Here is a 27,325-nt window from a genome sequence, read left to right on the forward strand (position 1 = left end):
TAATACAGATAAACTTAAAACACACGTGTTAATGGATTATTTACATAAGCTTTTGGTTAACAGCAGGGTTTATCAAAAGTTTATGGGGACTCAGAAGTTAAACCTGGATTTTCAAATGTGCAGAGCATCACCAACTTAAGCCTCTGCCTTATTCAAGGGTCAGTTGTACCTTTCTTAAAATGGACCTCTTTGAGCAAACACTTTTTATTTCACTGGGGGGAAATCATATAGTTTTTAGGACCTAAATAAATGCCATGGTTTCCATACAATAAATCATACTTTGTTATGATAATTAACACTTCACCTAACCATCTCACATATCTGACCATATCTGATCTAGAACACAGCTAAGAAATGAGGGGGATAAAAAGGGGATGTACATTCTTGTGAAGTACAAACAGAGCACATGTGAACGTTATGTATATACGCACACATACATGTACATGTAAAGATATATTTCACTATATATTTATAAACACATATGTGTTTATAAATATATATATTTGAAACTAGTTATATCTTAAGTACATAAATATATATAACTCGGAGCCTGTTCTTAATTATACAAAATTATATGCAACGTATAAAGATCTTTAACCTGGAAAGATATAAGGCATAAAGATTAACTCAGTTTATTTTTAAAGTTTTTTTTTTTTTTTAATTGAGGTGTAACTGACATAGAACATACATTACTTTCAGGTATACAACACAATGATTTGATATTCATTCTAAATTATACACAATCTATACAAGTTAGTAGTGTAACTATGATAGCCAACACAAATTAAAAGTTCTAAATTATGATAATAAAATTTCTTCCTAAAAGTAGGCTAACCAACTGGAGCAGTGAGATGTATCACATGCCACCAATATATGTTTACAATTCATAAACATTTTAAAGCCTTGCTACACAAAGTAAGGTTTCAGAATGGGGGAGGAGGAATGGACCTTGATTAAGGTCCCATCAGCAGGGACCTTGTCAGAAACGTGGAATCTGCATTTTAACAACATCCTCAGGAGATCTGTATGCACATTCAAGTTTGAGATCCCTGGTTCAGAGGTGTCAGAGAAATTAAATAACTTTAAAAGAAAAAACTGTCTAGTACTCTTCTTGCCAATCATCCAAACCCAAATGAAGGTCCAATTTTGCAAAATACAGATGGAAAACTTACAATATTCATTTAACAGAGGACAATACCTTGAGCACTTGAACTTGACCTTCAGTAGTAATTTCCTTTAGCAGCTCACAAAAGGATTGACATAGACCTACTGCGTATGTCTGAAATTCAATCAGAAGTCAAAATATACATATGAATACATTTGCAGTATTAAAAAAGGCAAAAATTCAATGTGGAACTATCACCTATTTGTGCATTATATACTTAAGGTCTAATCATATAAAGTTTCAATTAGAACTCTTAAGAAGGAAAAGCTTAGAAAATAAAAATACAGTTCACTGCTTTACTGATTTTTACAGAAATATAAGAATACATTTATCTGCATCCTATCCGCCTTACAGGGCTTACAAAGTTTTTTTTCTCTCTTTAAAGTAATAGAGCGATCTTTAAAATTTGTAAAAGGTACCTCTTGATTTCAAATGAGCAACAATCAAATAACTACATAAATTTTTACAACGCAGAAACTACTAAACCATACCTGTAGAAATTCTGTTGATGATAAAAAGATATAACCATTGATGATCTTAAAGCAGGTTCTGAGGTTTTCTGAACTTAGTTCTGCCAATAAATTTATTTGAAAAAGAACAAATTAATTCAATGTTCACAATCAGTTTAAATGAAACAATTTATTTAGAACTAAGTTATATACCCTTCTTTACAAATCTTTTCTGAGTGCTATTCAGACTACTAAGATATAGATAGCTATCTAAAAACTGACATCAACCTATACCTGAGTACTTTCCCATACACCTCCACTAGTTAAAGCAATTCAGAAAAAGATATTAAGGCTTTTTTTCCCTTCAGAAAAGAATTATGTAACCAAATGAACCAACCTTTTGTTTCAAACTACATTTCTACTGCTAGTGCCCTACTTATGGAAAGAGTCCCTGTTACACTCCAAAAACTTAAACCATTTAGATAATTCTCAATCCTTGATCATCTTCAAATCTCCTCCCCTATAAGAACTTACACATAAAAGATGTTCTTAAAATGTAACTCAGGGGCACCTGGGTGACTTAGTCCATTAAGCGTCTAACTCTTGATTTCAGTTCAGGTCATGATCTCAGTTAATGGGTTCAAGCCCCACATTCGGCTCCACACTGATGGCATGGAGGCTGCTTGGATTCTCTCTCTCCCCCGCTCTCAGTCCCTACCCTGTTCATGCAAGCTCTCTCTCTCAAAATAAATAAATTTAAAAAACTGTAACTACCAGAATAGCACAAGGATATTGTGTTTTAGCTATTCGAGTAGAAAGCTATTTTATTAAAATTGTATATCATCAAATGTTCATAGTGTTATTTTACATCTTATCACGTATAATACAATAGACTACAGATCTTATGTATATAATTATACAGATCAAAACATGACCCCAAAATCTACATTTAACATCTGCCATTCTTTGTTGCTAATATTTTCAAAATTCTACTTACAGTACGATTAAAAAAGATTTTTTTTTCTGACAAAATATTGGCCTAGGCTCTGGCACTCAATTAATTCCCATCCTAGCAAAGTGAGAAGACATTCTATTTGGATGAGAACTTCCCATGTACTTTCAAAAGTATCGGACCATCTTACTTCCAGCTCAAAACGTCTTTTAAAGGCACATTCAGTACATACTTTAGGATTCAACAGACCAGTTTAAAATGAAAAAAGTGGAAGGGACAGAGATGGATGAAATTGTTACCATACTAATGAAAAGACACAGAAATAATAAAAGCTATCATCTAAATATTTTTCACGTAAGATGACAAAATCTCTGGATAAAGGAGCAGGCCTTTATATTGGATAAAGCTGTTGTTGTTGTTGTTGTTGTTTTTTAAAGTTTATTTATTTTGAGAGAGAGAACGTGGGAGCAGAGGAGGGGCATAGAGAGAGGGAGAGAGAGAACCCCAAGCAGTCTCTGAGCTATCAACACAGAGCCCAACATGGGGCTCGAACTCACAAACGGTGAGATTATGAACTGAGCTAAAACCTAGAGTGGGACGCTTAAGCGACTGAGCCACCCCTGGATAAAATAATTCTTACAAGAAATTCATTGTCTTTTTCTCCTCAAGGAGAAAGTCAAGTCTGGACTTGGGCACACTGTTTAGCAGACCAATACTGAAAAAGAGATGGGCAATGGTTACAAGTAAGGCAGAAAGGTCTTGCTTAAATAAGAGCTTAAAAAGGCCACAATACAGGCACATCAGGGAATGTAATTTCTAAATCACTGACATCTAAAATCTTATCAATATATACGATGAAGGGAACAATATTTAAGAAGGATTAATTTCCAAAACCACAGTGTCCATCTCTTCTTGCAGACACTTTAAACACTATTCCTGGGTGCATCTAGAGAGGCAAACACTCAAGTGACTAGTTCACTTCATACTGTTTTCCATGCCTCTATCATGCCAAGGTTAGCTTTGACTGACTTTTCTAGGACATGCTATTATCAGCAAGTATTAAATACTGACATTAAAAATACACTTAAAATTAATAAATTTATCTAAAGTATAACGAATGTTATTCATTATATCCATGAGTTCCTACGGACACTCTGAAGAAAAATTACTGTCCAGTCTAATATCAGAAGGAGCTATGCTTTAAGGTGCCTGGGTGGCTCAGTCAGTTAAGCATCCAACTCTTGCTTTCAGCTCAGGTCACGATCTCATGGTTTGTGAGTTCGAGCCTAAGGTGCCTGGGTGGCTCAGTCAGTTAAGCATCCAACTCTTGCTTTCAGCTCAGGTCACGATCTCATGGTTTGTGAGTTCGAGCCCCGCGTCAGGCTCTGTGCTCACCGTGTCAGAGCCAATTTCAGACCCTCCGTCTCCCCCTTTCTAGCCCTCTCCCACTGCTCTTTCCCTCCCTCACTCTCAAAAATAAAGGTTAAAAAAAATTTTTTTAATAAAAAAAAAGAGCCATACTTCAACCATGCAAGAGATCGTATTTATTTTATTTGTTTTATTTTATATATATAGAGAGAGAGAGAGCACACCCGAGGAGAGAGGAGCAAATGGAGAGAGAGAATCCCAAGCAGGGCTCAATCCCAAAACCTTGGGATTATGACCTGAGCTGAAATCAAGAGTTGGAAACTCAACCGACTGAGTCACCCAGGTGCCCTGTATTTACTTTCAGACCCTGTGAATAATTTAAATCAAATGCTATCAAGCAGGGGCTACTGCCCTCCCAGGAGATACATGGCAAGGGCTGGAAACTCTGGTTGTTACAACTGTCTAGTGGAATGAGGTTAAGGAGGCAACTAAGCTTCCTACAATGCACATGACAGCACCTCAAAGCAAAAAATGACCTGACCCAAAATGTCAACAGTGTCCACACTGAAAACGCCTAACTTAAGTGGTCAAGTGTTTCTCTCATAGCTTGTGAATGAAATCAGAGGCAAATCTCTGACCCATAGTATCTAATTGTGCTATGTCCATGTATGATTTGTATCTATTAGTCTAATTATAATTTATACTCTGCAAATCCTTTTTTTACCCCCTCTATTCTTTTGCTCCTGTAATCTGCACCTTCATGTTATGTTTTATTTATTTTCTTAAAGTCTTTGTAATAGGACAAAGAGAACAAATTATTGAATAATGTTAATAAAATTGAGTAGAAAACTCTAACCATACTACTTAATGTTTATGTTTGGAAATGTGACTATCACAACTTCTTTTTATTTCAAGTTGTGATAAATATATGAGGGCTAAAATGTGTAAAAGAGCCTACATTATCATGAAGTTAGAGAGGGAAAAGTCCCTTCCAAATTAGAAAGCAAGTTACCAGCAGAAAAATTTGATGGGTCAAGGAACATTAGTTTGACATTTATGGTAACATGGACAAGAGCCAGTCAGATATGTATCTTTTAAGTAATGAGAATACTAAGTTAACACTATAAAATAGATTTAAAGGATTTTAAAAACAAGCCTTTAGAACTACATTATCTGAATTACTTTTAATTATAGCCTCTGGTTCTACTTTAAATTCCTCTGATTCTACATATATTTAGGAAAAAGGATATAAAATGAATTTTAGCCCTGGATTTATTCACACTTAATTAACATATCTTAAAAACCATTAACTTAAATATCTAATAATATTCAATATTGTTGGTTTTATGGATTTTAAACGAAAATGAGAAAATTCCTGCCAATAGCTTTATTTCTACTTATAAAAATGTAATAGCTATCATATTGACTAAGTAACTTTTTAAAAATCACAGATATTGGAGCGCCTGGGTGGCTCAGTCAGTTGAGCATCCGACTTTGGCTCAGGTCATGATCTCGCAGTTTGTGAGTTCGAGCCCCGAATTGAGCTCTGTGCTGACAGCTCGGAGACTGGAGCCTGCTTCGGATTCTGTGTCTCCCTCTCTCTGCCCCTTCCCCGCTCATGCTCTGTCTTACTCTGTCTCTCAAAGATGAATAAACGTTAAAAAAAATTTTTTTAAATAAATAAAAATCACAGATATAAAAAGAAAGAATGTGTTTTCACTGATAAGATAAGCAAGTTTTCTTTTGATCTGTATTCTTAAATGATTAAAATTAATACTCTGGTTGGACTTCAAAGTAAATTTTAAACCTCATATAAAAGAATGTATATGCAAAATGCTGTATGTGGAAATTAGTTTTACAATACTCAAAAAAAAAGTTAACACTGATGTCAAGGTTACTAAACGTGTAAACATGATTTCTTCATATTACCAAACCAAATATACATACCATAATACATAAAACAAATTACACATAATGTTTGCTTTCAAAGAGAAAATCAGGGAATAAACTAATTCAAAAGCATCTATATCATCTATATTCACTGCTACTATCTTATCTGTAAAATACAGAATTTTTAAAACTTTTGAAAATTAAAAAAGTTTACATCAAATATCAATATCACAAGGATGAAATCTCACTAGTTCTTTTTTAAACAATGTTTACTCATTTTCAGAGAGAGGGCGTGCGTTTGTGGGGGAGGAACAGAGAGTGCATGTATGAGTACTCTTGGTGGGTGGGGGAGAGCAACAGATAGAGAGAGAGAGAGGGAGAGGGAGAGGGAGAGGGAGAGGGAGGGAGGGAGGGAGGGAGGGACAGAGAGAGAGAGAGAGAGTGGGGGGGGGGGAGGGGGGGAGAGAGAATATCCCAAGAAGGCTCAGTGCTGTCAGCACTGAACTCAAGGCAGGGCTTGATCTCACCAATAGTGAGATCATGATCTGAGCTGAAATCAAGAGTCAGATGCTTAACCACCTAAGCCACCCAGGTGCTCTACAATTTCACTAGTTTTTGATCCAGTTAAGTAACAAATCCTAAAAAGGTTGGTTAGCTTTTCTTTTAAAACAACAGTAATATTAACAGTAACACATATAATTGCAAAATACTTAAATAATCTTTAGTATGTGCCAGAGAATGTTCTTAACACATAGAAGTCCTTACTGATTTGGAAAGACTATGCATCAACTACAAAGCTTTCTATGGTAAACTGTACCATAGTGTTTACCTAAATCTACACTCAAAATACTGTCATAAAATCACAGTAGGGTTAGTCAATGCTTTTATGTCTCTTTTTCCAGTGTACCAACCCTTCTCCTGCTATACTGTAAAGGTCAGGTATGCTGAATTTGGGGTCAAAGAACACAGGTAAAGTGAAATCACTGTGACTATCCACTTTGTCGTGAACAGGAGTCAGCCATTTTTACTTAGGAAGATATCCATAAGGGAAAATGTCTGAATCCTGTTCATGACAACGTTGATAATGGCTCCAGTTGAGGTTTCTATTCCTCGGTCAAATATAAAGAACAACTGTGGATTACCCAGAATGGCACTGTATGTGGTCTCCAAGTTAGGTAGAATAGAACTAAAAGGCCTCTGCCAGAGTTAAGGGAAATGAAAGGATTCCCACTCTATTTCTCTGTGGTGTCTTAAAGACAGACACAACTTTTCTTACAAGACTAGCAATAAGTGGTCTATTGGCACAGTCTTCATCTTTGGGAATTTTTTCAACATTTTTATAAGGACACTTTATGATAAATGGCAAGTGGCTCTTTAATGGAAAACAATGGGTATTTTGGTATTATTTGAGATTTATATGAAGAACAGGATAACAGAAGATCTCAGAAAAAAACACAAAGGACTAGTTATATTATCTGCCCACTAATACCACCCAGCAAATGAGATGTTTTCTAATCAGTTTTAATAGTGTTTTAATCCACATTTGTTGATACTTTCAAAAAGTTTATCTACTTTTCCAGTGCATCATTGTACCTCACTATTTCTGCCTCTAATAAAACTGCTCACTACAAATAAGTTCCCAGAAAAAAGTCTTCAGATATTGCCATAAATGCCCTCTCCTGACAATATTCAGTTAGTGTATACAAAGTTCTAATGAAGGAATTAAAGATGCTTGAAGAATACTATGAATGGAAAAAAATTTTTACATTTTATAAATAAATGATAGTATTTTACAGACTGGAAAAGAGCCAGAAAGGCGACTAAATAGCACCGTATACAATCCTTGTATTACTCCATGAGTTGATGTGGATGAAACTCGACTGTATTATGCTAACTGAAGTCAGTCAGTCAGAGAAAGACAAATATCATATGATTTCACTCACATGTGGAATTTAAGAAAAAATACAGATGATATGTGGGGAAGGGAAGGAAAAATAAAATAAGATAAAAACAGAGAGGCAAACCCTAAAAGACTCTTAAATACAGAAAACTGAGGGTTGCTGGAGGGGAGATGGGTGGGCAGATGGTCTAGACGGGTGATGGGCATTAAGGTCGGCAGTTGTGACAAGCACCGAGTGTCATATGTAAGTGATGAATCACTAAATTCCACTCCTGAAACCAATACTACACCGAATGTTAACCAACCTGAATTTAAATGAAATCTTGGAAAGAAAAAAAATGTGAATCTCCAATGATAAAATCCCTCACGAAGTAAAATCTCCATAAACAATTATTCATTTTTTCAATGTAAAATACTACATACTTGTGAATGGTAGTGATATCTAACAGAAAAGTATTTATTTCCTTGAGAATTATCATCATAATCCATGTTCAGATTGAAAAACAAAACAACAATTAGATCTCATCCAAGGTGGCTGAAAGAAACTAAGGCCCCATTCCTTGCAGAGTGTCCAGTTCCCCTATCCCATGTGCCACAAGTGATGCTCCAGGAACATCAAGCTTCGGGATAGGGTGCCTGGGTGCTCAGTTAAGCATCCAACTCTTGATTTCGACTCAGGTCATGATCTCACTGTTGGTGAGCTAGAGCCCCACGAATGGCTCTGCACCGACAGCTCAGAGCCTGCTCAGGATTCTCTCTCTCCCTCTCATTCTGCCCCTCCCCTGCTCGCATGCTCTCTCTCTCACAAAATAAACCTTAAAAGACAAAAAGAACACTAAGCTTCATGATGTCACATCTCTATACATAAGTAACACATCAACAAACAATAAATATGATTTGCCAGTAGTTAACAGTCTTCACATTGTTGCTTCCTTAGGCTAAATTAGAAACACGTATGGGGGCACCTGGGTGGCTCAGTCAGTTAAGCATCCAACTCTTGGTTTCAGCTCAGGTCATGATCTCACGGTTCATGAGTTCAAGCCCCACACTGGGCTCTGTGCTGGAAGCTGGGAGCCTGCTTGAGATTCTCTTTCTCCCTGTCTCTGCCCTCCCCAACTCACACTGTCTCTCTCTCAAAATAAATTTAAGAATTAAAAAAAAGAAAAAAAAATATGTACAGAGCTCATTTGTGATAGCATAAATCTGATAGCATAAAATCACTTTGTAAAACAAACTGGATGAAACCACGGTATACAGATGCAGTTTTATAATATTGTCTTTTAAATACTTTATAGAATCTGCTATGAAACACAGAAATTTTAACAAAGTTAAAACTAAACACAGAATTAGATTTCCAAGAAGACTTTTTTTAGTGATTTAGTAAATTTAGTGTTCACTCTTCACAAAGTAGAAATGGTTTTACAAAGTTATATAGGAAAAAAATCCACAAACTATTAAAACACTATTAAACTTGTGAGTATCAGGGACTTGTGTAAAATGGAAGGTATAATTTAAAGTCACCCAAGGGGCGCCTGGGTGGCTTGGTCGGTTAAGGGGCCGACTTCGTCTCAGGTCGTGATCTCGCAGTCTGTGAGTTCGAGCCCCGCGTCGGGCTCTGTGCTGACAACTCAGAGCCTGGAGCCTGTTTCAGATTCTGTGTCTCCCTCACTCTGACCCTCCCCTGTTCATGCTCTGTCTTTCTCTGTCTCAAAAATAAATAAACGTTAAAAAAAAAAAAAAAAAAAAATTAAAGTCACCCAATCAGGCCCCAAAGGAGGGCTGCATTCAAAAACAGTATTAAGTTTACATTTTAATACATACCAAGAAGGGGGGACATATTCTGAAATATGCGAAGCAACTCCGGTGTAACACATGGGCTGTTTTCCAAAGTCACTAACCTAGGAAGAAAAAACAAATAGCTGAATCTCTTTCTATAGCCATTAAGCTCTTAACAATACAACTTACTAAAAAACTGTCCCATCTAAAGGAAGAAAGAAAAATGAACAATACAGCAAGTTACAAAAGTTATCTTTCTGTATCAAATGAAAAACGTATCTACACATCGCACATTATTTTCTATATACATAGCAAAAATAGTAAGGGAAGTAACTACATATTAAAATATTTACAACTACAAAATGTCTTTACAATAAAATTTTAATGATACAGCAAAAGCATGATTATTATGGAATGGTCAAGGAAACATAAAATTGTCTTGTTCTTTTTATATTGTTCTGTCACATGTAACTGATGTGGCCTTTCAACAAGACACTGGGCAATATGAAAGAATAAATCTATAAAAAATAAAATATATATATGGGTTGTGGTTTATCACCTAAGTGTGCATTTGGTTTACCTCCTCACCCCTCACCCAAAGAAGTTAAAGGAAAAAAAAAAAAACATGATTGTCACAATAGTTGCAAGAAAGGAGTAGGAGGGGATCCTATTCAAAATCTAACATTCATTATAAAAACGCTTATCCTATTACAAACAGAAAGTAAATCCTTAATCTGGTAAGAGAGGACCTATCCAACACTCAAAGAAAACACACCTAATGATATGTTGAAGCCATTCTCTGGAAAAACAGAATCACATCTCAAAAAATTTCTTCTATTACCTTGCCTACCTTCCCATCTACTGAGTGTATATATGGACGGTTCCTCACATGATATGCCAACTAAGTTAATAAGACACAAGGGTGAGAAGAGAAAGTTAAATAGGCTTTATTTACAACAGGTGTGACAGACAGAAAAGAGAGAAAGAATTCATAAAGTATTTTAATCACTAAGAGACTTCAACAAGGCTGCTGTAAATATCAATACACTGCATACAAAAATGAACTCAGTTTCTACACTCAAAACAAATACTTAAGATTTAAATAGATGTTGGGGCACCTGGGTGCCTTGTCGGTTGAGTGTCCGACTCTTGCTTTCAGCTGGGGTCATGATCTCCCAGTTTTATGAGTTTGAGCCCTCTGTCGGGCTCTGTGCTGGCAGCTCAGAGCCTGCTTGGGATTCTCTCTCTCCCTCTCTCTGACTCTCCCCCACTTGCAAGGTCTCTGTCTCTCTCAAATAAAGTAAACCTTAAAAACAAAATAAAAATATTTAAATAGATGTTATTATAAGAAACACTAATACAAAAATCTAGCATCATAATCATGTCAATTCTCTCCCCCACTTACAGTGTTTCTGTCTCTCTCAAATAAAACTTAGAAACAAAGTATTTAAATAGATGTTATTTTAAGAATCACTGATACAAACATCTAGCATCATAATGATGTCAATTCTCTCTAAACTGTTATAGAGAATCAATAAAACTTCAACTCTCCATAGACTTTCCCCTAGAAATTAGGAAAATGGATTCTAAAATGATTTAGAAGGCAAATGACCAAGAATAAACAAGAAATTTATCAAGAAAAAAAACATATGGCGGGGGGGGGGGGGCACTTGCTTTATGACTCACTCTAAAACTAATGTATTTAATATCATAAAAAGAATACCACAAGAAACAGACCCACTCATTTATGACAGAGGCGGTTCCTAGGTTAAGAAAGGTTGGAAAACTCAGGCATTGGTGGGAAGCTACTGGGCCTCTACCTCACACGAAATACAGAAATTAATTCCAGTATTTATATGAGAAGTGTAAGTCTTTATTTTATAAGATGTTAGCAGTACATACTTATAGCTTTAGGTTTAAGAAAGACTACAGAAAAAGATGAATAGGACTAGATTAAAGTTAACAATTACTCTATGTCAAAAGATGTCTCAAAATTGTCAAAATCTAAGTCACATGCTGGGAGAAAACTGTTTCTAATATATATAACTGAAAAGGGAACAGTATTCAAAGGAATATACAAAAGAGGTTAGAAAGAGAAAAACATATAGAACAAACGAACAAGCGATCCAGAGGATACAAAAATTGGCAATAAACTTGACTATTAAAAGTATAAAAAGATATTGTACCCAACCAGTAATCAAATCACAGCCAAAATTACAAATGCAAATTATAAGCAAAACAAGGTACAATTTTACCCCTACCATATTACCAGGATTTTCAGTCTGACCTAATAAATACTGGCAAAGCTATAAAAAAGTGAAAACTCTTGCACACTGCTGACAGGAAGAAGTTGGTATCAAGACTTGGAAAGTAAGTATTATTATCTGAACTAGTGAAATATATCTATGTGCACACACCTATGACCTCATGAATTAGGTCTCATACATTTGCATACTTTTTCATGTACAAAAATGTTCAGGGTGCATTATCTGAACATCCGACAAAATGGCATATGAGTAAACGAACTGTTACATTCACACCATTAAACTCAGCAATATGGGTGAATCTTAGAACAGGGAGCTAAAAAAATTAAGTTAGAACACCTACTGTAAAATTTATATGAAGGTAAGATACACTGTGTAGAGTCACATACAAACGTGATTGTAAAAACAGCAAGCCACAAGAAAATAAACCAAGGAATAAAAACAAAAAATACTGGTACACCGGCTGATCCCTGCAATGAAAACAGGAGAATCCAACAAACATCCCACACCATGGGCTTCACAGACATTCTTACTCTCCCACAGCTTCACCAGGGTACAGAAAATGGATTTTCATTTTATGTAAGTTATAAATAATTACAAACAATATGACTTCCCTATTACTTTGTATTTATGAATTATTTCACAAATCTTAAATGTCAAAATTAGGAAGAAGAAGGGGGACATAGAAGAAAGCAGCCACCCACAAAATGAAGTACGGGCCACACACACAAGCAGTGGTAGCTTTAGATACTTTACTCTGATCAACAAGAAGAGGATTTGATTCCATGATTCCATTTCTTTTTTTTTTTTTTTTTTTTTTTTAATTTTTTTTCAACGTTTTTTATTTATTTTTGGGACAGAGAGAGACAGAGCATGAATGGGGGAGGGGCAGAGAGAGAGGGAGACACAGAATCGGAAACAGGCTCCAGGCTCCGAGCCATCAGCCCAGAGCCTGACGCGGGGCTCGAACTCACAGACCGCGAGATCGTGACCTGGCTGAAGTCGGACGCTTAACCGACTGCGCCACCCAGGCGCCCCTCCATGATTCCATTTCTAAAGAATAAAATGAAAGAAAAGATTTTTAAAATTCTTTCCTATTCCCCTTTAAAATAAAAATGAAACCGAAAGAAAAACCATAATCCAGTCATGATATTTCAGTGAGAAAACAATTGATGGGCATCTTCTAAATCTCAGAATACATTTGAAGCTCTGTCACTGGGCCCAAATTAAGACTCCATGTGACTCTTTCCCTCCCACTGTCATTATCTTAGTAAAAAGGGCATTCAGGTCATTGTCGCTCTCACTACCTACCTATGCTAGCTTCCCAAATACAAGCCATACTATTCTAAAAAGGAAGAAATCTTGGGGCGCCTAGGTGGCTCAGTTGGTCGAGCGTACAATTCTTGGTTTTGGCTCAAGTCATGATCTCACGGTTTGTGGGTTACAGCCCCATGTGGAGCGTGCTTGGGATTCTCTCTTTCTTCCTCTCTCTCTGGCTATCTCCCGCTCATACTCTCTCAAAATAAATAAACTTAAAAACAAAAAGCCAAAAAAATGTTGCAGAGTTTAAAGTACTTAAAAGTACTATGACATGGCGACCACTCCAGATTAAACAAGTGAATGCTAAGAAAGGAAAGAAAAAGAAACAAAGTCAAGGCACTAATGGAAAGTTAAGGGACAAGTTATGCTGATGAATAATTAGACAAAGTTGTATATACCAACATCTTTAGCTAGAGAAATGTAAATTTTAATGTTACCCCTCTAAATAAAATACAGAAAACAAAGAGCATGAAGTAAAAACACAGGCATAGCAATTTAACAAATAAATATAAGAGCATGAAAATTCTTTTGAGGCAAAGCCTCTCTGGTTAAGTGAAATACAAAATATAAAAATTTTCTCTGTATAGGAGATACAACTAAAGTTCTAATAGAAAAGCTAAAATGTAAAAGTTGAACAAAAAAAAATCAAATCTAAACAAAATAAACCATATGACAATATTAGTATCAAAATTTAAATGCAAAACAATTAAAAGGTGAAAAATTAATCAATACATACATGTATCAAATGACACTTCATAATATTTCAAATTTTAAATACTGTGTTTTATTTGTTAAATTCTTTAAAACAATATAGAAAAATACCAAAACTCTGTGCAGTGAATAATAATTTTATTTCTAGCATTCAAGTATAAAAAGAAATAGAAATAAAAAGGGACACTGACACAAAGCAAACTAAATAGATATTTTAATAAATCACTGTCAAGATTAAGAAGTGAAACACTGATTTGAACCATACAACCTATTAGTTAGAAAGAATAGATATATATAAAGTCTGCATCTTTAATATCATCACTATTTGAGACTGTTACAAAAAGACAGCCTCGAGTCATTAAAATTCTTAGTAACTTAAAAATTGTACAAGTGACAGGTTGTATTTACAATGCAATAAATCCAGACTTGAATCATGTACTTTAATATCAGCAAAAAATAAATGAGGTTGCGTCAAAGAAGACATTAAAAAACTCTAATGCTACTACCAAAATAACAAGACTTAAGGGAAATAGGCCATTACAATGGAAGGCAAATTCATAGCTTTAAATGTTTTAGCACTTAAGAAAAGGTAATGAAGTAACTATTTTTTTATAGCTTTAAAAAATACACCCAGTTAAGGGTAGGAAGTAGAAAATATGAAGCAGCAGTAAAGTAACAAAGGGCAGAAACCGAGAACTCATAAAATGCAACATGTAGTTCTTTCATATTAATAAAAAGAAAAATCTCTAATATACTTTTTTTTTTACATCTCTAATTTTTATTGGCAAAGACAGTAGCCATTTTCATAACAAAGCCTATCAGAAACATCCACCAGCTTTGCCCAATGTATTTTCATTACATTCAGAGTATGCAATACCTGATGCATACTCTATTCTAGTTGGTAAGGCATGTGTTGAACCTAATTATGGTACTGGGCCCAAAGCACAGAATGTTTCTCTTGGTTGCCTTTTACTTATCTTGCCAGTTACCTTTTAATTATGAATCCGTACTAGCATATAAAGTGCTGCTTCTACATCTTTGCCTGACTAATATATGTACTTTAAAAGAGATAATAAATATACTTTAAAAAGAGATAAATCAAAAATAAGACTACAAGTAACAGAGATAAAGCACATACCTGTATGTTTTTTTTTTATTAGTATCTTAAGGGAGGAAGTACCAAAATTAACAGACATGGAAAATCAAAACGAAAGTATGTACAAACTAACACCTAAGAAACAACCTGAAAATATTACCAAACTGTGAATAACTTCCCAGCCACTGCCATGAGTCCATTTCCAGTTCCCTTTTCTACTCAATTTTCAAATCATCCAAAGAATAGTTACCATTCTTTGGTAACTGGAATAGAGATCATTCCAGTATGGAAAAAAAACCACATTTTTTAAAATAGTGAATTGGTAAAACACACATGACACTGATATGAAATCAGACAGTATCACAAAATATGGACAAGAGATCTTAAGAGTTCAGGAAAAAATAAAATCTGATAAAATACCACAGAACAACAGAAAAGACTTGTATAATATATCAAAAGTAGAATTCACCCTAGCAAGAAAAGTTTATCTCAGAAGTCAGCTCTTTAAAAAGAGAGATTTTGAGGTTTTAAGATGCTAATCTCCTGAGTAGATGGCAAAAGGCAGTCACATCAGTTGTTGTTGTTGTTGTTGTTGTTGTTGTTTTTTAATGATGAAGACCATATTACATTTAATGGCATATAGCCCACGCTTATTGTGGACCAGCATCCATTACCTGATCCTACTTCCTTTAACAAAGAACAAAACAAAAACAAAAAAACTGTTAATGCAAGGTTTGTTCAAATTCTATTTAAAAATATTTTATAGTAATAGGTTTATATTAGGAAAGAAGATGAAAAATTATTGAGCCAAATCTCAGAATATTAAGTCAAATGACAAAAACAAACTTTAAGTAGAAAAAGAGGAAATGATAAATATAAGACCAGAAACTAACAAATAGGTAACAAAAATACAACAAAGAGAAAGCCAAAGGGTGGTTGTTTGAGAAGATTAGTAACACTGGCAAATCTCTAGCAAGCTGGATCAAGGGGGATGGGGGGAGGGGAACATGGGGGAAAAAACACATAATCACTCTAAAAAGTTTTCCTTTGTGTATGGGACCTCAAACATCTCCTACTACTAATTATCCCCTAGTAAGTTCAAATTCCCATTCTCCAAGATAACTATTTAAATCTTTTTTCTCCACAAATCCCTCTATCCTCTATGTACTTCCATTTCAGCCAATAATATTAAAGTGATGACTATGCTTCATATTTGAGAAAACAGAATCTATTAGACCCAACCCCTTCCTATCACATCCCACTATAATACAAAAATCCATCTTCCTGCCTCCAGTTAAAATGGATGAAGTATCACTGATGTTACTTAAAACCAAAACCAACAAACAGCTACATATGCTAAATCGCATCCCTTCTTGCCTCCAATTAGTCGTTCCCTGGAACCTCATCCATCCCTCTAGACTCTGCATTCCCCACACCAGCCAACTGCTGCCCTATTTCGACATTCCTCTTCATTGTTAAGTGCTCCCAATGTTGTCACAGTCTGTAATTACTTAATTTCAATTCTACTCAGTTCTTACTACTTTACTGAAACCTTTGCTATCATCTCCATGTGGCCAGATTCACTTCTTTGTACGATTCTACCTAGAATAATCAGCAACGTTTGACGTACCTGACCACTCTTTCAGGAAATATTCTTTCTTGGCTTGGTTTTCCTCCTCTTATCAACAGACAGCTCTACTCTGTCACTCTTGATGGCGCCCCCCATGTGACCTCACAAATGCCTTAAGTTCCTTGGGATTCTGCTAGGAGCAGAATGTTCCACATCTGCCCTTCCTTCTTAGGCAACTTTACAGACTCTCATATGCAAAGAGCTAACCATTTAACACACATTATCTCATCCTCACAACCATGTGGGGTAGGAATTATACTTCCTAATTTTACAGATTAAGAAAGTCAGGCTCATAGATGATGATTACATACCTCATGCAGTGGCATAATTGGGACTGGCACCTATATCTGATTCAAAAAATGAGTTCTAACTCAGTATACTCTAGTTTAATTTAAAGAATCTAAGCTATTAAGCATTTGAGCTAAAAAAAAAAAAAAAAAAAAAACCAAAAAAAGAGAGAGAAAAGAAAGAAAAAAGGTATTCTAATAATTTCATTTTGTTTACATAAACTAAAGGCTAAGAAAACAATAGATAACAACAGAGCAATGTACATTTATTACTGCCTGTTCATGTAATCCTTAAAAAATTTATATACCTTTAATAAACACATTAATATGCTAAGTCTATAATACTGTTAAGTATCAGAGTCTATCTCTTTACTGTAATACTTTTAATTTTTCTAATAGTCAACATCATATATTGTCTACATATTTATAGAAAAGTATGTGTCTGACACTAGTCAGAGACTAGTGTCTTTTTTTTTTTTTTTTTAATGTTTATTTATTTTTGAGACAGAGAGAGACAGAGCATGAACAGGGGAGGGGCGGAGAGAGAGGGAGACACAGAATCAGAAACAGGCTCCAGGCTCTGAGCTGTCAGCACAGAGCCCGACGCGGGGCTTGAACTCACGGACCGTGAGATCATGACCTGAGCCAAAGTCAGATGCTTAACCGACCGAGCCACCCAGGCGCCCCCAGAGACTAGTGTCTTAATTTGTAATCTAGAGTAGGCATTGGCCAGCTAGAGTTCATGGGTCATATTCAACCCACACTCAATTTCTATAAATGATGTTTTACTGGAACACAACCATTTTACATATTGTCTGTGACCACTCTCATGCTAAAACAGCAGAGGTCAATAGTCAAGACATCACACAGCCTGGAAAGCCTAAAATATCTACTATCTGCCCCTTTACAGAAAAAATTTGCCAACATCTGATCTCGAGTAATCCATCCTGTACACACAAAAATACATGAATATATATTTTCAACACATGCTAATTTATGATAAAACCACCCAAAGTCATTTAGGTTCCAACAACACAACCTAGAAAATATCAGAAAGTTAATTTGTAAATCGAGTATCTACCTAACATTTTAAAATCATTCATGTAGTATTCTGCTACAGATCATTAATTTGTAATTTGCACCAAAGACAGTTTCTAAAAAATAAAAAAAAATGTTCATTCCTAAACATCTAAGAAAAACTAAGGCAAGAAGGAAAGGAAGGAGAGAAGGAAGAAAAAAGGAAACCAGAAATGTTCATTTTTTCCATGCTTAATTTCTGTGATTTTCTTTTTTAATTTCAATAGTCAGTTTATATATTACAATGTTGGAGCCTTTCCTGTATTATAATTGACCTGCAGAAATTTGCTGTCATCAGTAAGATAAGCTTAGTAAAGCCAAAGGATTTTCTAGCACAGTTCCTTACACAGTGGGCAGTCAATAAAGGTCTGCAGCAGTGAGCTGCCTCAGAAACAGAGTTTTTCTTTTTTAACTTTTAACACGACACACTACTCACTTGGCAAAATAATTAGTCAAGGCCAAGAAGCCTCAGCATTTGGGGCTGAGATATATTATCTGAGTATGTAATAGGTGAAGTAGCAAGAGGCTGAAAAATGAGTCAACATCCCCCAAAACATCTCATTTAACAGGCTGCAAGTTTTAAGTCATTTTTAGTTTTGAAGTTTTATTGAACTCTCCCCATTTTTACATTTCAAATTCCAAAGGTTAAAGGCAGCTGAGTCGTTACTGAAATTTCCCCTTTCAACTTTGACTACTATGAGCCTATACTGAGCGACAGCTGCCAAGAATAGATGGAACTATGATGTTACCCAATTCAGGGAAAACGGTTTTATGTTTCTGTTTTTAAATACTGGGTTTTTTTTTTTCAACGTTTTTTTTTTTTTTTTTTTTTTTTATTTATTTATTTTTTGGGACAGAGAGAGACAGAGCATGAACGGGGGAGGGGCAGAGAGAGAGGGAGACACAGAATCGGAAACTGGCTCCAGGCTCCGAGCCATCAGCCCAGAGCCATCAGCCCAGAGCCATCAGCCCAGAGCCTGACGCGGGGCTCGAACTCACGGACCGCGAGATCGTGACCTGGCTGAAGTCGGACGCTTAACCGACTGCGCCACCCAGGCGCCCCTAAATACTGGGTTTTTAAGGCCTGTTACATGACCTTTGCTTTATTGGCATGAGAGTAGGGAAGGCCAGGAAAAAAAAAAAAAAAAAATCCAGGGAATCAAATTTTTCCTCTTACCATAATTCTAAACCATCTTCCAGAAGATAAACATGTGGAGGCTGGGAAACATCTGTACTCAGTTGGATAACTGGGAGCAGGAAAGGGTACAGGTTCTTGCTGTCTGCTCCTAATCCCTAAGGGAAGTATAAATAAAACTTAACGTAAGACACTCTAAGATCCCACCCCCACCAAAAAATAACCTATCGTATAAAAATGTCCTAAAATGAGCTGATAAAAAATAAATCCAAGATTTTCTGGGATGGTCCTAACTATAAGCACTACTAAAACAAGGTTAGTTCTGTTTACAATTGAACAGCAAGTAGCAAAAAAATACTATTCAATTGCCCAGTGGTAGTAGAATCATATACACCAATGGTATAAACATCTGTTTTAAGAGATTCCATATGTATCTTCCCCTCTGACTACTAAAGTGGTACTAACACTGCTATATTAAATTCCATAAATTATCTCACCTAAGTAATCTAAAATGAACCCAATCAAAATGTTCATTAGTAAGATAATTACATCATAGTACATTCATATTCCAGAGTAGAGACTAGCCAATGAAAAAGTATTAGGCATGGAATAAAAACAATGTCAAAAATAATTACAAACTGGATTTAAAAGTACAGAAGAAGTGTGTATATAACAACTGCAAAAACCCAAGAATTTTTAAACATACCTACCACATGCAAAGAGATATACACATAAAAATGTTTCTTTGGAGTATACAGAAAAAATTAACACTAATTAAATATGGGAAGGGGGAAAGGATGCTGAAAGAATGTCAAAATTATTTTTTTCTTAAGCTTTGTTTTAAAAAAATGCACAAAATTTTTTTAATGAACAATTTTTGCTAGTATTTTTAATGACCCAAAAAATGGAGGAAGAAGAGGGGGGTTTATCTAAAATTCTAGTTTACCTAATTATTGTTTTATGGAGATTGACTCAGTGTATCACACTAAGTGCAAGCACTCTGAAAGGAAACATAAAGGATAAGAAGCCAATTTTTAATCCATAATAATCTCTGTAATCTGACAAACACAGAAAGGAAACCAATAAATATCAAACATCTCCTCATTTAGGAAGTAATTCAAATATCAATAGCTAATGGTAGAATACCTTTATGTTAAGCAAAACAAAATCCGTATGTATACATCTTCTGATGCCATATATATACTGAGTTCAATGTTTATTAGTGGGACAGATACCTAAATGGAAATGCATAAAGCTTATCCTTAAGTTTGGTTCTTTCTAAAACTAAAAATCAGTTGAAAGACCTTATTAAAGATCTTTTTAAAGGAAGATAGTTATTAAAATGTCACACTTAATAAAGTAGTACACTGTGTCTTAAAATTAAGTTCAATTTCACTCTCTGTAGTTCAATCTTTAATACAACAACAAAAGAAAAGGAACATTAAGATAAACTAGTCAAGTTCATTTTGATTATTAAGTAGACTTAAAATTTCCTAGAAAAATTAAAATCTATCTACTTACTTAGTGCACATCCCAAGAAGCATGAGATGCTAGCTTTCGCAAAACTAAAGCCTCTGCTAAACATGTAAGACTCTCGGCCAAAGCCTGAAGACATTTACCTTTGTAGTCTAATGGCCTGAAGAATGTGTGCAATCCCAGATATACAACTTTAAATGTGAACATTCTCTCAACCCACAGTCATAACTACAAGACATTGTCTACAACATTATGAAAAAAATCACGTAACACATTTTCTACAACAGTATGAAAGCTCAAAATTAAATTCATCAGTTATTAAAATGATCAGAAATGCTTCAAGAAGCAGAAATCTTATTGTATAATAATTACATAAGACAGAAGGGAAAATGAGGTGAAGGGTATTCTGTACTATCTTTGCAACAGTCAGTGAATTTATAAGGTTATTATTATTTTTTAGGTTAAGGGAAAAAAAGAATAAAACCCCCTAAATATTGGCATTTCACAGGATAGCATATTTGACTGCCTTCTCCTGTGTCATGTGCATGTGGAAAATGTCCCAAAATATTATCTCCAAACACAGATCTCTGAACTCCAGACACTGAATAACTACAGGACATCATCACCCAGAAGTCATCTCAAACTCTTTAAGGTAACCACTGAACCAATTCAGTCTTCCTAAAAAACAGTTCCTGTCCGGCCTTTCCAAACTCAAGTGACATGTACGACTACCTATTTAGTGGTAAACAGTCTCTCATCCTCCTCCTAGTTCCTGTTCCTACTCACCGCACATCTCAACAATCCTTTATTCTACTATTTTTCAAATCTTTCCCCTTCTTTCCATGCATTTTACTTCAGAACTGCATCATCTATTTTCATGGTTAACAGAAAACGTACCAACCACTTTCCCTGACCTTAGTTTTACTCCATTCCAAACCCTGTCTCCACTGGCACCCTGATTACCTTACTAAAATAAAAATGTTAACACTCCTTGCTCTGAACTTGAAGAGATGTTCTTGTGGCCTTCCTGACCAGGCCCCTATAACCATGTTCTGTACTATGCTCCGGCCACACCATACAACTCAGTATTATCAATCACAATGTTAAAATCTGGAGGAAGCGGACAGATTTAACGCATGCATTTACTACTCTTCTCTGCCAGGATCCACTTAAAGAATATAGGCGGATGTGTTTAAAAGATCCATAACCATAAGTACAAAGATAACGTAAGAAAAGATAAGGACTGAAAAGACAAGCAGTAACTTAGCAAACTTAGAAAACCAAGCTCAAAGTCAGCTGTAAGAAAAGGTCAAGAAGCAACTTGATTTACATTACAGAAACTCCAAAAGACACAGGAACTGGTAGCACCAGGTACTTTGGGAAGGGTGACGTTCAAGGTCAGGTATTAAAACTAAGAGGGCCTCTAGAGTTTTACAAAGCAGCATGATGCCAAGATCTCATCCAAGTCCACAAACAACTGGTCCCGTTTGATTCTCTGATAACGTAAAACAAATTATCTCAAGACAAGGAGATACCCGGTAATGAAAAGCAGGGATACATTAAAAAAAAAAAGGGAGATGTAACATGCAAGAGACAGGAAAATGAAAGATCTTTTACTAAGAAAAGACATCAAAAACAAGGATGGTTCCCCTACAAAACTACCCAGCTAGATTATATCCAAAAGGAAAAATTTGCAATTTACTACTGTAAATGTAAGTTCCCCATACATTTTCAACTCTCTCCATTAGCGTTTTTGTTTTTTTGTTTGTTTTTTTAAGTAGGCTTCTGGTCCAGCCTGGAGCCCAGTGCAGGGCATGAACTCATGACCCGGAGATCAAGACCTGAGCTGAGATCAAGAGTCAGACACTTAACCAAGTGAGCCACACAGGAACCCCCCAATTAGCTTTTTAGTGCCCTAAATTTATATTGACAAAATGTTGATGATTCTGGAAGTTGGGTGATAGTTACCTAAAGACTGATTATATTGTTCTTCCTTTTGTGTATGCTTCAAATTTTTCACAACTTAAAAAGTAATAACAAAAGCAGGCAATCAAGGATCAAGAGATGATCTCTTCACCCAGAGACTACTAGTCTGGGTTCCCAGAGCTTAAAAAATGAAAACAAAAACATACAAATAAACTATTATATCCCTCTCAAATCTGAAAAGCCCAAAGATGGCAGTGTTTTCTATAAAATGAACCTTAACAATAACCCTTAGTATAATTTTCTCAAATGACTGAAAAACACATTTTAAGCTATAATCTCAAGTTTATATTAAACGTCGTATGCTTTCTTCAAGAAGGCGATGAGCACTTGGCTGGAACCCTGCACCTCTGGCCTAAACAAATACAGAGTGCGAATGGGTCGCAATGGAAGGAAAAGGCCCTATCCACTCCAAACATTCTGAGCAGGTTACTGTGGCTTCCTCAGACTTCCTGAGGTAATCCTACCTAAGGAGACAGAGAAGCTGGGTTTTTTCACACCTCCCTCACAAAACTCTCAAAAGGAGTCTAATAAGAACACATTTTGGCAAAGATGTAACACAAAAGAGGTGGGATCACAGTTTGTTCTGTTATTTCTGAGGGCAATCTCAGGACAGTCAGTAACCTTATCCTAACCTTTGTACCCTTTTCTATAAAAGGGACATAATCTTCGCAAGAGATCACAACAATTAAATAGTAGGTAAGAAGAGATGCTACATGAGACACTTATTAAAAAGAAGGTGCTTTCACAGGAATTTTGTATCACTATTCATTTATTTGAAACTGCCTTACGTAGGATTTTTTAACTATAAAACTCATCCATAAGGTTTACTGAAAGAAAAAAAATTGCATTTCAAAAAAAGGATGTCTGAGAAAGGTTTTTTAAAAACTCGTGTTCACGTGTTTTTCCCCCCCTATTTTTAACTTATTCAAAAAATGGAGAGTGGTAACTATCAACTCAGAGCTCTCTCCATTGGACAATCTATCACAATTTGGGGCAAGGCCAGTAAAACTGAGTTGAGCATACCTGGATGCAGATATTAGACTTGGCATTAAAATCTTACCTTTCTGTCCTCTCGCCGTCAGACTGTAAGTCACTGTAACAGTTCAAATGACAACTACAGCCTGTTCATCACTCTCTGAAATCTGAGATTCCTCTCTACCTGCTGCACAACCCTGACACCTCAAAGTCACGAGGACGAAAACCATATTCACTCCTTCCCTCAAAAGTAACTCACCTGATTGTCTACCTTCTCACTTTATGAAAGAGTAAAATTTTGATTTTAGATCACAAAAAAAGGGTGAAAATGAAGAGCAAGTTTATACAGAAAAGCTCTGAATACCAAGCAAAGTGCATGGAAAGTATAACAGACTGCACAAATCATGAGTCTATCACCATGAGAGACCACTTCATCTAATGAAAGAAACGTCTTTAAAAAGGAGAGAGTATTTCCTACATGTCAAAAAATGTCCAAAGCCAACACACTAAAGTAGTTTTTAAAACTGTTTAAGATAATTTATGAAAAAGACATAACTGGGAGGCCTTTCACTACCATTAAAATAAAGCACATGAAAACAATGAAAAATTTGTAAAAAGGAAAAAAAAAGCAAAAACCCAGAATCTTAAGCACAGAGAACTGGTGGTGGCCAGAGGGGAGGTGAGGGAGAGGATCGGTGAAATACAAAAAAGGGATTAATGGGTACAAAACTCCATTTATATAATAAAGAGGCCTCAGGGATGAGAGGTACAGCACAGGGAATACAGTTAATAATACTCTAATAACACTGTATGGTGACAAGGGGCATCTATACCCCTTGTGGTGAACACTGAGTAACGTACAGGACGGTCCAATCAACTGTTGTACACATGGAGCTAACAGAACACTGTATGTTAATCAGACTTCAATAAAAAAAAGAAATATACTAAATTCAGAAAGTGGAAAGTAACTTACCTGAACAAGATGAATAAGTGTTGTCAGAATAGCACATCTCAACATATTGTGTTCTTCGCTCTGCTTCCAAAGAAGAGGCAAATACTGTACCAAACATCCTACATACGGTCGTATCTATCACAACAGAAGGAAGGGAAGCAAAAGACTGTATTAGGAAAGAAGGCAATTTCCTTCAAGACACAATGACAGAACATTATTAAGTCCCAGGAAGGAAGTATTTAATATTTTCTAGATGAAATATATTATGCATCTATCTTTTTAAAAATGAATCAGAGACATAAAGCTCTACGGTTATTATTTTTCAAGAATTTAAAATAAGTACCAAATTTACTGCATGAAATAAAATTTAGGAAAACAACATAATGTAGCCAGTTATCGAGAGCTTAACAGAACACATTATTATACCCTAGTTCTTTTTTAATAAAACAGCTTACCTAACCGGAAATTACACTGTTTTAAAAAGTCAGCATTTACTCATACATTCAACAATTATCTGATGGCATCCTCCAGTAACAGGCCCTGAGGACAAGGCACCAGAAAGAAAAGAATGTAAAGGTACACTTACAAACCCTTACAATGAAAAAAGATAAGTATAATTATAAAGGTGTACAGGAGGTATAATGAAAACACAGAAGAAAATCCTTTAAAAAAATTTTAATGTTTATTTATTTTTGAGAGAGAGAAAGAGACAAACATCAGAGTGTGAGTGAGCAGGGCAGGGGCAAAGAGAGAGGGAGACACAGAGTGTGAAGCAGGCTCCAGGCTCTGAGCTGTGAGTACAGAGCATGATTCGGGGCTCAAACTCACAAACCAAGAGATCATGATCTGAGCTGAAGTCAGACGCTTAACTGACTGAGCCACCCAGGCAACCCAAGAAAATCCTTCTTAAAAGATATGATTCTTAAAACCACATGGATTAAGCTAACCAGTTTTAAAAATTAAAAATAAAAATATTTCTTTAAAAATAAGCCCTGAGAGACAGCACAGCTTGACAGTGAGTTTCTTAAAAAATAAAAGGGATCTACACTGAAGCTGGACTGCGCTCCAGTGTCTCAGTTGGCTTATGGTCATTGTATTGGGAATTGCTCTGATGAAGAGTAGGCTCATGACAAACAGAAATACTACACCTTCACAACTTCAGCAATAGCTATTTCAATCCCACATATTAAAACTAAAAATTACTCCCAGAAAAATGAGATTCCCATTTTTGCTTACAAAATGCCACACACTAAACAGGGAGCAAAAAAGGTGTAGAATCTGTTGCCCTTGGGGATGCGAGGAAGGTTACAAAAGACAAGTTAAGTATTTGCCCAAATATTTAAGCGAAATAAAATTGAAAAAATATTACAAGCCTATTTATTATATATCACCTTATCTTCAAATTTTTAATTACACTATTATTTATTGAGCACTTAATCTTGCTAAGTGTTCTTTATCTCAGAGATCACTCCAATTAGCTTATAAAACAGACCAACTAGTACGTAAAAACACAGGTTTTAAAGTACCTAGCTCATTCATACTTAACTGAAAACAATGTATAACAGCATGTTCTACTGACATGGAAAATAAACCAATTTTGGTTTTAATATTCAAGTGAGAACACTTTCCAAGGAAGGGCACAAAGGGAGTACATTCGAAAGTCAGAAAATATTTACATCCCAAACGTAGCTGTACACTGGAATTGATGATATTCTAAATTTAAATTATTGCTTCAAAAATGAATTTCAATAATCACCCAGAGTTACTGTTGCAAAAGATAGCCCCCCAAAACAAGGGTGCAGAGCTGGAGATCAAAAAACAGTGAGGGGGCGCCTGGGTGGCTCAGTAGGTTAGGCATCCCACTCTTGATTTCAGCTCAGGCATGATCTCACAATTCATCTCATGTTCTGGGCACTGACAGCAAAGAACCTGCTTGGGATTCTCTCTCTGCACCCTGCACCCCCACCCCCCCGCCCACACTCTCTTTCTCTCTCAAAATAAAATAAATAAACTTTAAGAAAACAGAGGGAGAACATGAGAGCGAAATATGTTCCCTGAGGCTGAAAGGGAGGAGGTTAAAAAGTATGTTATTGGGAAAACTGAGAAAATCTTATATGGACTTGATATTAGATAATAATATTACATTAATGTAAGTTTCCTGAGTCTAATCATGGTTATGTTAAGAAGAGAAGTCTAATATTCTGGGACAAAGTGCCATGATGCTTGAAACTAAAATTCAAAGAGTTTAACAACAAGAATTTGTATATGCACACAGATTAAAAAAAGAGAAAATTCAGTAAAAATTAAAAACTTAAAGAACTAGGTGAAGGATATATGGGTGTTGATGTCTTGTAACTTTTCTGTACATTCAAAATATTTCAATGAAAAGACTTAAGGAAAAATATTGCTTATATACAATCCTGAAAATGATTACCATCTATGGGCTATTTCGGTAGGCCAATATCAATTATTTGGTCAACACCTAAAAAACCACATGGAATTAGCAATGTTTACTAGACACTGGGCTAAATAACAACCCTATAAAACATTAAACTATCAGCTTAACACAAATGAGATGAAAAAGTACACCAAATACACTCATCTTTTGGCACCTATACTCAAAAAGAAAAGAAAACAGAATATGAGTTAAGTCATCATATACAGGGAGGTATCCACTTTCCTTCGTAACACATTACTGAAAATCAAGTATGTGACAGCCTAAGAAATGTTCTAAGAAGATTTTCCATACATGGGGACTTTAAAAAGTAAGTACCAATGACACCTCGTCTTTTAGATATAATTTTCATTAAATATTTAATACTTCACACAGGCCCTTTAATTTTGTTCTTTTTCTTCAGAAATGCAGAAGTTCAAAGACTATCTGCCTGACATGCAAACCTGATGATTACCTATTTC

The 27,325-nt window shown here is 35.5% G+C and overlaps 1 protein-coding gene across 1 annotated transcript in view; it reads right to left on the bottom strand.

Annotated features, from left to right (window-relative positions):
• IPO11 (importin 11) overlaps positions 1-27,325 on the bottom strand; it is a 196,864-nt gene that overhangs the window by 89,615 nt on the left and 79,924 nt on the right. The window contains exons 20-24 of the mRNA XM_058731480.1: positions 24,431-24,544; positions 19,063-19,178; positions 9,546-9,622; positions 1,657-1,736; positions 1,199-1,279 (exon numbers count right to left, since the gene is read on the bottom strand). Of these exons, the coding sequence (XP_058587463.1) occupies positions 1,199-1,279; positions 1,657-1,736; positions 9,546-9,622; positions 19,063-19,178; positions 24,431-24,544 (468 nt within the window). The remainder of the gene's footprint in view (positions 1-1,198; positions 1,280-1,656; positions 1,737-9,545; positions 9,623-19,062; positions 19,179-24,430; positions 24,545-27,325) is intronic.

The sequence above is a fragment of the Neofelis nebulosa genome, chromosome 1 (genome assembly GCF_028018385.1).
Source record: "Neofelis nebulosa isolate mNeoNeb1 chromosome 1, mNeoNeb1.pri, whole genome shotgun sequence".
Taxonomy (NCBI): Eukaryota; Metazoa; Chordata; class Mammalia; order Carnivora; family Felidae; genus Neofelis; species Neofelis nebulosa.